At 37.5% G+C, this 17,107-nt stretch overlaps 1 protein-coding gene across 1 annotated transcript in view; it reads right to left on the bottom strand.

The window, feature by feature from the left end:
- LOC149225638 (NADH-ubiquinone oxidoreductase B18 subunit) overlaps window positions 1-16,450 on the bottom strand; it is a 43,791-nt gene extending 27,341 nt beyond the window's left edge. Inside the window, exon 1 of the mRNA XM_089377216.1 lies at window positions 15,976-16,450. Within this exon, the coding sequence (XP_089233342.1) occupies window positions 15,983-16,285 (303 nt within the window). The 5' untranslated portion in view covers window positions 16,286-16,450 and the 3' untranslated portion in view covers window positions 15,976-15,982. The remainder of the gene's footprint in view (window positions 1-15,975) is intronic.
- Between the last annotated feature and the right edge of the window lie 657 nt (window positions 16,451-17,107).

Raw genomic sequence — 17,107 nt, forward strand, 5'->3', positions numbered from 1 at the left:
CATCTAACCGATCAGGTATCACAATTGTTGTTGCACATGTTATTTCATCATCCTTTTGTGACGATGCATGAGCAACTACATTGTCTTTCCATTTTTTGTGTAATATTTTCAATATCAAAGGTGGAACGTTTTCCATCCATTTTTGTTGTTCAATGGATAAATGTATTATGTTGTGACTATTGTGATTCATACGTATTAAGAATTTAGTACCTAAGAGGTATTGTAACCGCTTGGCCAATGCATGGATAATGGCCAACATCTCTTTATCATATGTAGATTTTAGGCATTCCTTCTTGTTGAGTTTTTCACTCACAAAAGTTATCAAATGGTCATTTTGCATTAATATTGCGCCTGTCCCAAACCCTGAATAATAACATTCTACCACAAAGGGTTTTGTGAAATCCGTTGTTGCTAACACAAGTGTAGAAGACATAACCTTTTTCAATGCTTCAAAACACTCCTCTACTTGGTTACTCCATTAGAAGGAATTTTTCTTCAAGAAGTTAAATAATGGTGTTGTTCGCTAAGCATAGTTCTTAATGGACCTTCTATAATAACCCGTTAATCCTAGGAATCCCCTTAGCTTTGATACGTTATTTGGCCTTGGCCATTTCATAATTGCTTTGATTTTACTTGAATCTACCTTAACTCCTCCTTAAGATATGACATGGCCTAGGAATTCAACTTCTCCCTTACGAAAAGTGCAATTTGATATTTTTTGCATATAATTGATTTTCTTCAAGGAGAGAAAGTAATTCCTCCAAATAGTTAAGACATCCCTTCCATTTCTTGATGTAGATAAGAATGTCACCAAAAAAGACTAATACAAACTTTCTTAGGTAGAATTTAAAGAGTTCATTCATAGTTTCCTAGAAGGTGGTAAGGGCCTTGGTTAACCTAAACGATATCACCTTAAATTCGTAGTGACCTTCGTGAGCTCTGAAAGCAGTCTTTGCCACATTTTCTAGCCTTTACTCGAAGAATACCCTAACCTTAGATCTAATTTTGAGAAATATTTTACTCCATGAAGCTCATCCAACATTTCTTCTATAAATGGGGTATGAAACTTGTTTTTATAGTTATCTTGTGTTGGACTCGATAATCTACGCATAGTTTGAAGGATCCATCTTTTTTCTGCATATGGGCTCCTGCTCGTTGTAATAACTCCACACCTTAATAGGTCCTCAACTAATCTTTCTATTTCTATTTTATGGTGGTGTGGATATCGATATGGTTTGATATTCACTAGTGTTGACTCTAGTTTAACTTCGATTATATGTTCTATCCTTCTTTCTGAAGGCAGCGTCATAGGTAAGTCTTGAAATACCTTGTCATATTTGTAACATAATATTTTGATCTCTAAGCGTTGAAAATGTGGTATTTTTGGTGCTACTATCTCCATTTGATGGCATTATGCGATGTAGACCAATGCCCCCTTTCTAATTAGTTTCGTCATTTACTGAGAAAAAACAATTCATATTTTCTTCCCTCCCATTTTAATTTGATGAATTGTTTTTGGTGGTTTGCAAAACAGGTCAAGGGTTTGCAACGATTGAATTCCCGATGTGACGTCTACTCCTCCCGAGGACATAGTGTAGAATTTGAATTCTAATTCATAATCTTCTAACTACAGCTTGACTTTGTGGCACTTTCTAACTCCATCAATCATTTGCCATCTGCTACCATCACTTTTATGTCTGCAATTGGATATACAAATAGATATAGTCTTTTTGCAATATTTATATCTATGAAGTTATGGGTGCTCCCTATGTCTATGAGTACTGTTAGGGTCCTATAATTTATAGGATCAACTGATGATTGGATATTTTCTTTCAGTATTTCAAATTGTAAATAATATTGCATATTGCAAATGATTTCCAAAAAAAAGATATATAAATGAAAATAAAAAATGAAAAGAGGGTATATATTAAAAAATAAAGAAAGAAAAAGAAAAAGAAAAAATGATAAAAGAACCCCACAGAAAAGAAAAAATGTGAAAGTGATGCCAGTTGAAGTGCCACTGATAGTACAATAATTTCTCAAGAATAAATTCATGAAATTGTGTGCAGCTTGTTCAAAATGCCACAATACTTCCTCTTGCTTGAAACATATTGTTTAATCATGTTCAAGCAAATTTCAATTTATGTTAATTAGATTAGAATGAATAAATTAGCCAAACAGTGTAATCTTGGCTAAGATTAGATTAGGTAGATCAGGTGAATAAATTAATCCAACTGTGTAATCTAGATTAATGTAATTGTTAGATTAGTTTTGAATAGGTATTTAGTCCTTTAAATTGTAAAATAAATGAGGGTTTGCACTCCTAAATGCACCCTAGTTGTTGATTAGTTAGATTAGCTTAGAGGAAAATGGAATTTATCTTAAAAGAGTGCTATATGTAATATGATCTGTCCAAAGTTTGGACCTTATTGTAAAAATATGTGCGCAATGGGTCAATTTGTCGCTAGCGTTTAAACGCGCTCGTCTCTCCCGGTCCTGATCATATCCCCATCTCATTGAACGGCTCCCAAGGCCTTTTCTTGCCCTTCTTTCCCTTGGCTTTGTTGCCTTTGCCTACCAAGGCAAAGTTCTCCTCTTCCTCTATCTTTGTTGACCTTCCATCTCTCGTCCCTCACCGGATTTCTTCTTGGACGCAATCACTCCATAGCCTTTCCCAACTGGAAATATTCTCTTTGCCACTGATTGCATCCTGAAAACTCTCCCAAGACTTATTAAGTCCCTGTAGAGCAAACTCACAAGGTCTTTGTCTACTACGGTCTCGCCCACTTCGGATAGCTCATCCCAAACCTGGGTGAACTTGTAAAGGTACATTATGATGGGCTCTTCTTTGCCCATCCGAATATTTCTTAACTTGTCCTTTAATGCAAGCTTCATGGCATCATTGGAACCCTGATACAAATCTAAGATGGCTTTCCACATCTCATATGTTGTCTTCTTCCCATGGAGATGAGGGATAATATGATCTTTGACCCCCTCAAGAATGATCCTCCTGGCCTTGGTGTCATTCTTGTTATGTTGGATCAACTGTTGAGCATCTTGAGGTAGAATTATTTGATTCGCCACAAATTCTAGCATCCCATTATCTTCCAATACCACTGAGATTTGCTCCCTCAAACAAAAGTTAGAGGCTCCCTCTAAACTATGATCTACCCTTAATCGCGTTGGAAAAGTAACTAGGTTCGGTCTTCGTAATTGTCCTAGTTCTCATCATGAATATGATGTAAAGAATATAAGAAAATCATGTATTTATAAAGCATGGGTTTCATGCTTGTGTCATTGGTCAAATAGGTCAAGGCATCCATTGCATGCCTATAGGAATTGTCATGAAGAGTCAATATAATTTGTAAGACCCTCTTGGGTATATTGTCATATTGTCTACATAAAGTCAATTAGACCTCTAGTTGCAAGTCAACCTATAGAAGAACTACAAGTCAACCTTAACACTACTACAAGTCGGTCTCAAGACCACTACACATGTCGACCTAGATCCTAAACATGTCAGCTTTGTTTTAGCTTTATTTGACACAAGAAGATTGGTATATATAACATAAGCCTCGAATCCTTTTGGGGCATGATGAGTTCAACACATATGTAGTTCAGAGAACAAGATAAGCTTGAATACAACACTGATAGAAATATAGAAGACCGAAACAGAAAGAAGTTTGCTTAGATCAAAGGTACAGGGATATCTTGGAGACCAGAGAATTACAATGAGAAGTATAGTAACTTGTCACAAAAGTCTGAAAATTGCGACATAGAGGTCTGAAGGTGCAATAAGAAGTACAGAAGTCCAAAAATTGCAGAGGTCTGAAAGTGCACTAAGAGGTACAAAAGTTCAAAGTTTACAGTAAGAGGTACAGAGGTTCAAAGTTTGCAGTAAGAGAACTCTTGGAGTAGTGTTGAACCTACTCCTTGGGGATTTGAGCCTACATTTGGTGTCTTGTCTCTTGTATTTACATTGTTGGTAATTGCTTGACGAAAGAGAACTAAATTAACTAATAAAAAGAAAACAAACTTCACAAGTAATTATCAAGATAAGGAAAATCAACATCAACCTACATCTGCCTTGATTTTCTAACATGGTATCAAAGCTAAGGTGAAGAAGAGACACCACATCTAGAGAACAAAAAGAAGATTATCAAAATAGCAATCATTTTTGCAGACTTATTTAAAGGCCTCTTTTAATAAGCAGTTCACCTCCAAGACTTTATGTCCAATCCAATGGCTTATACATGCAAGGAAAGCAATAGGTTAGAAGGAGCATCCAACTACAAGGCATGGAAAAAGAGAATTGAATTAGCCCTTAGAGAGAATGATGTCATGAAGTACACTCTTGGAAAGGTCCATTTTCCAAAATCAGAGGATGAAGAAGAAGTTGAAAAATATGAAAAAGGGGAAGTCAGAGCTCAAGGAATTCTCTTTGACTTTATTAAAGACCAGTCACCACCTCATTACATTTGTGTCAGAACTATCCACATCTAAAGAAGTATATGAGACTTTGGTAAAATTATACTCAGTCAACACAACATGTCACATGATTGCCTTAAGGACTCAATTATACCAATAAAAAATGTCTACAAAAGATGCCATACCTACCATTTTCATGAAGCTATCAAAAATCAAAGACTAACTTCAAGAAGTTGGTGAGAAAATATATGATCCAAAATTAATTACAGTAGAAATTAACTCTCTACCCAAGGAATGGGATGACTTTCCAAGCAACATCTGTGCAAGAAAAGAACCTCCATCATTTGAAGAACTAAGGGCTCAATGCTCAATCAAAGAATCCACAATAAAGGCTAGAAGCAAATCCCAACCTACTGATGAAGTTACTAAAGCCTTTACAACAAAATCAAAGAAAGCTTTTGATAAGAAAAAGAAAAACAAATCTAGAGGCATGTCCAAAGTTCAATGCTTTGGTTGTTGTGAATATGGACACATCAAAGCAAATTGTCCTCAGAATCCTAAGAACAATAAAAGGAAGGAAAGGTTTGAAGCGTTAACAGCTAGAGATGAAGAACCCTCAAAGAAGAAGAAGGAAGATGTCAAGAACCTCTACTATTAGAATGATGATTGGTGTATCATACACCATGTTTGCAACATAAGGGTTTAGAAAATGATCTAGCATGAAGACATGCTTATAAGAATTGTTTTCTCTCTCATCATAACTAAAAGGAAGAAGAAGGAGAGCATCTTGATTTGCCATTGCTCTTAGAAGAATAGAAGTGACAATACCCTGGATTGTGATGAAGACTTTGTAACAAGCTTCCATTAATCATAAAGGACTAAGGTATGTAGTCCTTGAGGTACATATAATTGTTTTTATGCCTATAAGGTCTCACATGAAATATATTAGGGTTTTGGGACATGTTTGGTTCTAGGGTTTGTAATCTTCATCTTGTTGAAGGTCGTTGGTATCTAGGATTTTGTAAAACCTTAGTTGGTACTTAGAAACCCTAGTCAAGAGAGAAACCCTAACCCTAATTTGTTTTTCCCTCATAGAAACCCTAGATTTTGGTCTCTAAGGTTTTTAGGTAGTCTAGGGTGTATAGCAAACCCTTGTAAGGGTGGAACTGGATTTGAGATTCAAACCCCAGGGCTGATGTTTCAAAGGGAACTTAGGGTTTAGATTTGAAAACCCTAGGATTCTCCCTCTCTAAGATACCATGGAATCTCGAGATTATAAAAATTATAATCATGCTCTTGTACTTGTATATTTTGCTTGTTAGTGCTTGTCAATGAAGGTCCTCCCTGATTGAGAGGGAGTATGGTTGGACATTGGTTCTCCCTCTGTCATGTACTAGACCAGGACTAACAATCGTAAGTCTAGTAAATGCATCACAGATAGGGAGAATGATGACTTGTTTGGTTCTCCTTGTGTCAGGTACTATGATGGATTAGGATTGATGTCCTTACAAGAACATGGTTAAGGAGAATGTTGGATTGAATAAGCATCTTGGACAAGCATTCTTAGAGTCATGTATTGTAATGGATTAGGATGAAGATCCTAAGTCACATGGACTTGGATAAGAATGGTCCGATGATAGGATTAGTCCAGGTATTCTAGGTGGAATATGTACCAAGATGAGGCGGTCTGGTGTCCTATGGAATGCCTCCCAGCATTGTGCTATGTTCTTGTAAGAGATAGTGTACCTATCAAGGCCTTGGGTAATGTGACAATGTTGGCTATGATGAAGTGATGCTTATCAATCTAAATCCCTTCTTATGAGAATATTTCAACTTGAGATAGATTTGTTGAGTCATTATGAATACCTCCCTATTATCCTAGTTAAGAGGGAGTGTTCGAAAAGTGACTAGGTTCAGTCTTCATAATTGTCCTAGTTCTCATTATGAATACGATGTAAAGAATATAAGAAAATTATTTATTTATAAAGCATGGTATTCATGCTTGTGTCATTGGTCAAATAGGTCAACGCATCAATTGCATGCATATAGGAATTGTCATGAAGAGTTAATATAATTTGTAAGACCCTCTTGGGTATATTGTCATATTGTCTACATAAAGCCAATTAGACCTCTAGCTATAGGTCAACCTATAGAAGCACTACAAGTCAACCTTAAGACTACTATAGGTCAGCCTCAAGACCACTATACATGTCAGCCTAGATCCTGATCACGTTGACCTTGTTTTAGCCTATTTGACACAAGAAGATTGATATATATAACATAAGCCTCTGATCCTTTTGGAGCATGATGAGTTCAACACATTTGCAGTTCAAAGAACCAGAAGATAAGCCTGAATACAATATTGATAGAAATATAGAAGACCAAAACATAAACATGTTTGCTCAAATTGAAGGTACAGGGATATCTTGGAGACCCGAGAATTGCAGTGAGAAGTACAGTAGCTTGTCACAAAAGTCCAAAAATTCCAACACAAAGGTCTGAAGGTGCAATAAGAAGTACAGAGGTACGAAAATTGCAAAGGTCTAAAGGTGCAATAAGAGGTACAAAAGTCTGAAGTTTATAGTACGAGGTACAGAGGTCCAAGGTTTGCAGTAAGGGAACTCTTGTAGTAGTGTTGAATTGTAGCTAAAAGGTTTGACTTGGTCTTTGGGTCTTGAGAAGTCTCATTTCGATTTGATTCTATAAGAAGGAGATTGTTTGGGTTTTCCCTAAGAGGTGGGGTTTTTCCCTAGCGTGGAGCTTATATTTGGTGTCTTGTTTCTTGTATTTACATTGTTGGTAATTGCTTGATGAAAGAACTAAATTAACTAATAAGAAGAAAACAAGCTTCACAAATAATTATCAAGATAAGGAAAATCAACATCAACCTACATCTGCCTTGATTTTCTAACAAGTCCTTGGAACGACATACTGCTTATCCAAAGACTGTTCTTCAAAACTCTAGTGCAAACCTCCTGCTTAGACTACACTCTTCATTTATTGAACAATTTGATGTTGGTCATTATGTTGATCTTTGCTCTGATACCATGTTAATTTCCCTTGAAACTATCCAACTACTTAAATGAATTACTGAAAACAAAATTTACTCTCACCAAGATATAGAGTTTCTTAACAATTTATAAGCAACGAAAAAAACACCAGAGATAAAAACACATGCACACAAATTGACATGCTTGTTTACCTAGGAAAACCAAAAGGGAACACCTATTTTCTTTGTTGTGGTACTTTATTGATTGATCTTGAGCAATTGGATCTATTACAAAGCAATGTGTCTCTAAGAACACAAATGTTCTCATTTTGAACTAGCCTTGACTAGCCCCACAAATTCCCTAATCCCTGCCCCTATTTCCTTGCGCACTGGAGCCCCTATTTCCTAACACACAAGAGCTCCTATTTCCTAGCGCACAAGGGAGATCCTATTTCCTAGCACAAATCCCCTATTTCCTTACGCACTTGTGGCCTCCTATTTCCTAGCACACAAGCTCCTTGATTCTGCTCACACACACACAAAGAATGATCTCATAAGAATATGATGATCTTGTGCCTTCGTCCTCCTCTTTATAAACCCGATTTGAGCTCGCAAAATGGCCTAGCTCAATTTAAAAGTTTGATTTATGATTGCAAGCTAACTGAGACTTCTACTCGTCCTCTCTCCAATCAACACTTGGAGTCTTAACTCGTTCTCTCTCCAATCAACATTGAAGACTAACTCGTTCTAACTGAACTTATAACTACCACCTCGTTCTGTAGTCAAACTGAAGAAGACTCCACGTAACTGAAGCTCCAACTCTACGCATGCAATCTATTGAAATTTAAGGGCAATTTTAAGAGCAAATTATATTCACAGTAGTTAGCTTTAGGAAAACAAATTTAGCATTAGCATTATTTATCATCAATTCACATTTAGACATTAAATTATCACAATAAGAACAGCAATAGTGCAACAATGAGAGACAAGAGACACAAAATTACGCCTATGTCCAGGGCAAAGCCCCAACAAGGGAAAACCCAGAAAAACTCCCTTATGAGAGAGAATTCAGATCAGTTCATAAATCCAAAAACAGAGAGAAATAAGAGAAACAACGGACCTAAAAATCACTTCCCTGAAATTTCGGCCCTCCTAGAAATTCAAGCTCCTGAAACTATGGCCCTCCTTATCCTTCTTTTCATGTGGCTAAATAAGAGCTCTTCCATTAGAAATTTGTATGCCCAAATGAGGAGCACATTTCTCCTAAATGTATACATCATTAGAGGGTTGAAATGGTGCCACAAAGTGGCCCAACCGACCTGTCAACTATTGGAACCGACTTGACACTTTAAGGACGCAAAAAAATTATTGAAAATTTGATTTTCTTCCTCAACGAAAAATGCCAACCATGGCTACCCAAATTCCAACACTCCCTCTTAGTCAGGGAGGTATTTTCCATTCTCTCTCACATCATAAGGAAGGGTACATAGCATCAGAGTCATAGAGTAACATGAGGCCACACTCCTGACCTATAAAGATCAACCAATGTCCAACTCCTTAGAGAGTATTGGTCCTTCCCATCCTTACTACAGGTTACAAGGCAAGCAGCCAAGGAAGGTCCATACCACCTATCTTCCTGACCCCACTATGGGTTACAAGGTGCACCCCACCTGAAGGAAGATAGAAAACTGGATCCTAGACCAATCATCCTGGTCCCAGGTACATTTCTACCCTGATGGATCATAGTAGGCCTCAAAACTCCCTAGTACATTTCTACCTAGGGAGCAGTGTTCACAACCATTCACCTTGGTTGTCAGGTACATTTCTACCCTGAAAAGAACACTACAACATTCCAACGCCTCGATGTATCCCACCAACATGGTGACAATCTTCCCATCCTTACAACAGGTTACCAGGTGCACTCCACCCAGGAAGATTGTCATCTTCATGATGCTAGTACAATAACTTCAAGAATATATCAACATTTGGAATAGCCACGCTGGTTTTTCGAAGAGATCCATCAATCAAACTATTTACTCAATATCGGTTGAGACTTATCACAGAAGGGGCATGGACAACCACAACAACAGGTGTCTTCTCATCACCAACAATGCTCAACAACAGACATACAAGCCAGCAACCAACTTTCAAAGCTCAACTTTCTTCATTCATGCAGTAGACACATCGGCAAGCCGAAATGAAAGGAGCAAAAGTTTTGTAGTGTCTTTCATCATGTATGAAGTCCATTGATTCACGGTCCATATACATCAATCAAGGTTCTTCAATTAATTTCTTTCGTAATAGTCCAATGTCATCATCATAGACTTGAATCAACATGTTATTCCTGTCAGCTCCCTTTGAGTCCAAATCTTCTTGTCACTTAGTTTCTTAGTCACTTTTCATGATTGCCATACTTCCAATCAACTCCCTCTTACACAGAGAGGCCTTCAATTCATGCTACACTTGGACTGGTGCCTCATTAGGTGATTCATCCATTGTTGCATCTGCTTCTAATCTTCATCAATTTTGTAGTCTGGATCTTCAAGCTGTCATTGAGTAATCCATTAGGTTTTTTAGCTGACTGCACAAAGTCTTCAAGATCGTGTCAGTTTCTTATCGTCGAACACCAACTCAATGCCAAAGGATGATGTCATGAACCAATTAGTTCTTCCTAATTAACACGAGCAATCTCGACCTCGTATCCTTTCCATCAGAAGTGAAGGAGCTACCATTTGCAATACTTGACTGGAAGAACACATAACCAAACAAGATGTATATAGATGATATATTCATACTGAAATATTAACAAACAAATAGGTACATATCTCTTAAGAATGCGTTAGCTACCTCTTACTCTTAGCATTCTTATACCCAATCAATATTGTTCTCATTTTGTCCTTGTCATCACCAAAGTCAACAACATTAGAAGTCCTCATCATCAAAGAGTCCATGTTATCAACCAAGGGTCCATGACATCAAAGACTTTATGTCAACAACAACAACAAAAATATCATTGTTATCATCTCATCATCGTCATCATTAGGAAAACGATTGTCAAGAATTTAGGCATCATCATTATTCATCATTGCAATCAATGAGACAATATTAACCATTTCATCAAGGAATATGCATCCTCACAAATCCATATCTACATTCACAAATTTTAAAGAGTCCACACTATCCAAAGAGTTAGAATTTCTAATTTCAAGTGATCATAATATGAACCATATCCCAAGATTATACAAGTCATGACTCATAAGCAATCAGAAAAGAAGATACGAAGGAAAACTCGAGGGAGTTATCTGTTAAAAATCATGTTTGCTCCCCCTTGCTCTGGACTTTCATGTATCCAAACTTGTCCATATCATCTATAACAAGGAAACCATCAAAGAATCTAGTCATGTTATAAAATACAAATTATCAAGAAGTATTATCATTTTTCCCAAGGACCCTGCATCATCACCATGTCTCGGCCAATCATCTGGCCTTTTACCAACTTCTCATCTTCCAATCAAGCTTCCAAGAAAATAATGGCGATACCATCATGGTCATTTTTTCTTAGAAGAAATCACTCTGACATCATAACAGGGATCTTTAAATGATCCTATTATTTCATCAATCAATTAGTAACATGAAATTTTATACTTACTAGATAACTGCTGTGACATGTGAACAATATCTATATACCATGAGACACCATAAAAACCATGATGTTGTGCGTTCTACCAATGCAACTACATGCCTTTAACTGTATGGAAACATCATCACAGAGTCACTTTAGAAGAAGAGATCCTTGTGATCCTCTTCCCTTGGCTTCTTATTCTCAGGTTCATTGGTTTCTTCGGCTACATGTGCTCCATTCTTCATTAATCAAATTCGCAAGATGACCTTCTCAGATAGGCATCCACATTCATATGATCAATATATCAGAGTGTCCATGGATCCAACTTGATTAACATCCTTCTTTCTTTACTCCCTGTACCTGTAGTGGCCTGCAATCTCGGATGCCACGCTTTTTATTGTTTTTCCTTCAAGGTGTGTATCAACTTGACGTATCCTTCTCTGTCTTTTCCTACTCCATCATACTATGCTCTTCTGCTTGTTCATCAGTGATGCCCAAATTTCAGAGAGCTGTCTGCAACGATATACCATTCCCATGATGGAATAGATTTCTTTCTTTCACAAAATGGTGATCCCACATACAGCCTCTTGCACAGCAATTTTTCGTCTATGTTAATAGACTGTTGTCCCTTTGCTTCCACTTTAAAATACACAAATTACTGTCTCTTCAAAGTCTGTAACCCTTTTGCTTCTCTACTAACCATTTTGCACAGATCATACTAGACTTGGTCAATGTTAACACAGGTCGGATTACTGACTTAGGGTGAAATTAAATAGTATCTACATATATGTGTGTCCAGAACTGCTTTCTTCGACACAGAGCCTTACTATTGCCTTCTAGAACACAAATTTCAACCTGTTTGTGGACAAGTACTGAAGAATGTTGTGAACAGACTTCTTAATGATATACCCAGAAATAGTAGGTCAGCTCTTTTGATTGTTTGAGCTTCAGAAAACAAATATGTATATGTTTGGAGACTTCATTCTTGTGCCATAGTGTTCTTGTTTTTCACAAAATCGATCTTACAAAGGGTATAGGGTAACTATGTCACAAGGATATATGATTGCAAGATTTGCTTTGACTGTAGGAGAGATCCACCCTCCCAGAATGCCTTCAAAATTGCTCTAGTTCTGCAAAGATATAGATGGATCTTAGACTTTCTTTTTTTTAAGACGAAGAGTTCATACCCTTAATAAGAGTAGTATGCCCAGTACTACTCGGATCCTTCACTGAGTGTTATAAGGTTGAGCATCAAACCTTTAATGTTGCACGCGTGCTCAATAGGCCCACGAAAATGCCCAGAACTTTGGATTGATTTCATGAGATGGTGAAAACAGACCTTTTAATCAGTGTCTAGAAGCTCCCTCCCTTTTCCAAAGGTCTCGGCCTTCTTATAGGATGACTGTGATTACACTTTTATGCTCAAGTAGGAGAATCGGTTCCTTTCTCCAAATGACTGTAGCTTAGGAAAATTAGGAGTTTAACATTCCTTGAGAGGCCTCTTTTGACCTTCGCTCTTCCATCAAAACATGTGGCTTTCCTTGGGCTACTGGACTAGCTTCTTGGTTCCTCCAAGAGCAAGATGTTGTAATTTGTACCTAGCTCAGCTAAAGTAGGTCTGTGGTCTAGTTACAGAAATCAGGGCTAGAGGTGGTGCCAAAAATCTCTGTGGTGCCAAAAATCTCTGATCTTCTTGTCAATGGATGCGGCTTAGAGAAGGCTATTGTATTAGCTTTTAGGTCTCCTTGAATAGCGTTGAAATGTCCTCAAAGTGTTCTTGCTTGCCTTATACTGCCTGCAGCCTTACCTCTGCAATTAGGGCTGGTAATTATGCCCAGAACTTTGATCTATTTGCCTCCACAAATTCGGTCTATGGTAGTTGATTTCCTTGAGATGTTATAACACCAAGCTGATCTTCTTTCTGCCCTCTGTTCAAAGCCCTAGCTCTGATACCATATTGAAATTTAAGGGCAATTTTAAGAGCAGATTATATTCACAGTAGTTAGCTTTAGGAAAACAAATTTAGCATTAGCATTATTTATTGTCAATTCACATTTAGACATTAAATTATCACAATAAGAACAGCAGTAGTGCAATAATGAGAGACAAGAGACACAAAATTCAGGCCTATGGCCAGGGCAAAACCCCAACAGAGGAAAACCCAGAAAAACTTTCTTATGAGAGAGAATTCAGATCAGTTCATAAATTCAAAAACAGAGAGAGAAATAAGAGAAACAACAGACCCAAAAATCACTTCCCTAAAATTTTGGCCCTAAAAATCCTATACGCTGTCATGGAATGGATGCCTAATTCCTATACGCTGTTATGGAAGCCTAAATCCTATACGCTGTCATGGAATGGAAGCCTAATTCCTATACGCTGTTATGGAAGCCTAAATCCTATATGCTGTCATGGAAGGGATGCCTAAACTATACGTTGTCATCCTTATGCTAAACGCTGTCATGGAGGATCTAGTCTCCTAGATCCTAGCAAGAAGGGACACTTATACTCTGGTTTGAAGAGGCTTTCATCTAGCCCTATCCGCAATAAAGGAGGTCCACTCTCAGCTGAAGATACGCAGCCCTAGCTGCACTAACCACAGGCCTGATCCGTAGCTATTGTACAGCCCTCACTCTCAGTCCAAACAAGGTGACTACAACGCTGTCATATCTGGCCCATCCGCTGTAAGGAACAGCACCTAACCTCATCAAGTGAAAGGTCACTTGGCCACAGTAAAAGAGGTTTCAACGTTGAAGTGACCTGAGGCCTCAAGATGCTGTTAAGGGGTTCTAAATTCACAATAGATGACAGCATTGTACCAAGGTAATGAATAAGCTTGTTCCAAGATTTATCTAGGCCTGTTGAAAGAATTTACAAGTTACAGCTTGCTGCTTTGCTAGGCTGCAAGCCATAGCAAGCAGCTAAGGCTGTCCTGAGGTCACAATGCAGCATGTATTATATAATGGTGCAGCATAGTGCACAGTGATGGGTACAGCACAGTGATGCTTAGTGCAGCATGATGCATAGTGCAGCATGATGAATAATACAGCATGATGAGGTACAGCTCAGCGATGGTGCAGCATGGTGCAGCGCAGTGATGATGAACATGGTGATGGTGCAGCACAGTGATGATGGACATGGTATGATGGTGCAGCATGGTGCGGCACAGTCATAGGTACAGCAAGGTGATGGAATCACCTGTGTTCAGATCAGCTACCTCATGTGACATATTCTTAGAGAAGATCTCTGCTTTTATTTTGACAAGTCAAAGTGTTGACTTCTGATGTATATGTACTATGTCTCTCTCTGCTGAACTATTGAAGAACATAAGAAGAATTGATCAAGGGTTTCCCCACATTGGGGTTTGTCCCTGGCTGGCACCACATCTTGTGTCCTCTTGTCTTGGCTTGTCTTCTGCGATTTATGTTTATGTTCTATCTGCATTTTACTATCATGCTAAATGTGATTGCTAATCTGGAATTGATATTGAGTTAATATGGAAAATTGAAGTAAATTTGCTATCAGCATAGAACATACCTAAAACTAACAGAATATTCGTCATATATTATAGATTATAAAGTGTTTAGGAGTATAGAGTAATTTTGTATAAGGATAAATGCAATCTCTGTTTTAGGCTTGCAGTGGGACTTTTTTTCTATTTAGTGGCTATATTAACTCTGTGGAACAGTACTGTGATTTAATATCTGCTGCAGCATCTGCTGTAATTCTATATTAATATAAAATTACCTAGTATTGTTAAAAAAAAGGGCCAAGTTTAATTGATTCTTAACTTCTTCTGTGACAAAAATACATTTCATAAATAAAAATAAACCACAATGAATATCGACGTCAATCGAATTCCATTCAGTGCTTCACTAAAACAAATGTTTCACCATTTTTCAAACGCACCTATCAAACAACAACGGTTATTTTAAAATTCGATCAAATGCAAAACACATTCCACCACATCTTATTTCCAACGGCATACCTTTGCACCATCCGGGGCAAATGCTAGTTTTGGCATTTTGTGATCTAACATTTTCTCTAACTAAATCTAAAAAACCTTACTTAAGAAGTGGATCTAGACAATGGGGCAAGCAACAATGAAAATTTCTTGCCCTCATATTCCCCGCTCCATAATCATCAGCGTTGATTGTGATGCTATGAAAGGAAGGTTTGGTGCAATTCCAAAATACAAATTGCTGGCAGTATGAAAATCATTTTCTTCCTTGACATAATAAATTTTTATTTTTAATTTTGCTCTCATTTACACATCGCTAATTTAAATATAATCATAAAAGAAATTAATGTTTTCACTTTAAGATCCCTAGTATACGGATGATGTTCATAATATTGATAAACGATCAGACAGCCACCCTTGCATAAACAAGGGTCAGTTTCCTCAGTTGCACCAAAAAGAGCCATTAAACAAAAGAAATTGATTCTTGAAACCTTAGAAGGACGCAAACCTAATTAAGCCCCTCAAAGGGAAAAGATTATTAAAAAGGAAATATTCAATCATTGCATTCAAAAAAAAAATGACAACATCGAAGAAACAGGAGGCGCATACTGTTGGGTATGTTGGCCAGAGCGTTCCTCGTACTTATGCAGCATTGGATAACAAACAGGGGTTTGCACCCTCGTCCTGGCAAATGCTTCTCTTCAATAAAACCACGATAACACATTTGTGCAATAATGGCTTCTCTAAACCCTAGCATAGATCTTACATCCTAAGTTAATCAGATCCAAAACCCTAACCAATACCTTGAATTTGCAAAAAAATATCGACAGTCAATTTACGAATTGAAGACTATATTTTTGGCTTCTTCGAACCCTTACAATTCTCGTTCGGTTGAAAACCATAACTAGAAGCTTGAGTTTCATAAGAATATACAGAGTCAATATACGCATCAAGGGCATGAATTAAAACACATACTTGAAAATCAGGAGGCATTGGCCTGCTCGGCCAGTAACTGCATTGGCTTCTTGTTCTGCAACTTGGCCTCCTTCTTGATCTTCTCCATCTTTCTCACCCTCTCCATGAACAGCTCGTACTCGCATTTCTCATAAGTGTGCCTCTCGTTCTCGCACTTCCATGGCAAATAATATTCTTTCACCCTGCATTTATTGAGGGGAATTAGCAGATGGGCGCACTGATCCCTGTAACCCAATGGCACGCGGGCTTCTACCATCTCCTGCTGTGTAGCAATCTGCTTCTTCGGAGCGATTCCTTCCGCCATTTTCATTAATTTTCTGATGTGTATATGTTCTAACCAATTCTATGCTCTGCTCCGCCTTGGAAATATATATGAGTATATTTGCAGTGAGGAGCTATTTCGTATAGTCCCCCTCCAACGCGCAGGCTGGTCTTTGGCTTTGGTTGGTTTTTCCAGATTTGGAGGTGAGGATATTCTGGATAAAACCTTATTACCCAATGATTTAGTTCATACCCTGTTCTTAAGTGGGATTAATGAGAATATTGAAGTAATAATTTTATTTTATTGTTTTTAATTGGAATTATAAAGATATTAAAATTAATATAAGTTTTTTATTTGAAGTTATTATTTTGATGATGATATTGGATTTGAAGTATGTTTTGAAATTGTTTACGTTCCATTAAGAGCTTGGTTTTTTTAAGGAAATAGGTTAACAGTCCAAGACCTAGATGCATCTGGCGGGAGCAAAAGTCTTCCCCCTTAGAGATCACTCGTGAGTAATTCTTGGTGGCGTGGTTTTCCTTAAATAACAGTCTGCATTTGTGGATAGCAATTAGTGATAGTTATCCACATTGTTGGTTTGACAATTGAGTTATGATGGAATTTCCCACTATGTGAAGATGACTCACTTATGCTTAACTCAAGGTTAATTAAGGTTAATTCTTAAACCCGCGCATAGTAACCATACACTCTTATTCTGGTCTCGGATTTACTCAACACTAATCATACCATGGTTAATTGCCCTTAATCCGCTTTATTTCTATAATAACCTCATATAATAGAAATATACATAAACCGCATTAACCTTACCTTTCCACTTTTTCCACGGCCTTAACACATTTTTCGACGCCC

The sequence above is a fragment of the Pinus tabuliformis genome, chromosome J (assembly GCF_031772625.1).
Source record: "Pinus tabuliformis cultivar Carrire ecotype Pingquan chromosome J, CPIR1, whole genome shotgun sequence".
NCBI classification, from domain to species: domain Eukaryota; kingdom Viridiplantae; phylum Streptophyta; class Pinopsida; order Pinales; family Pinaceae; genus Pinus; species Pinus tabuliformis.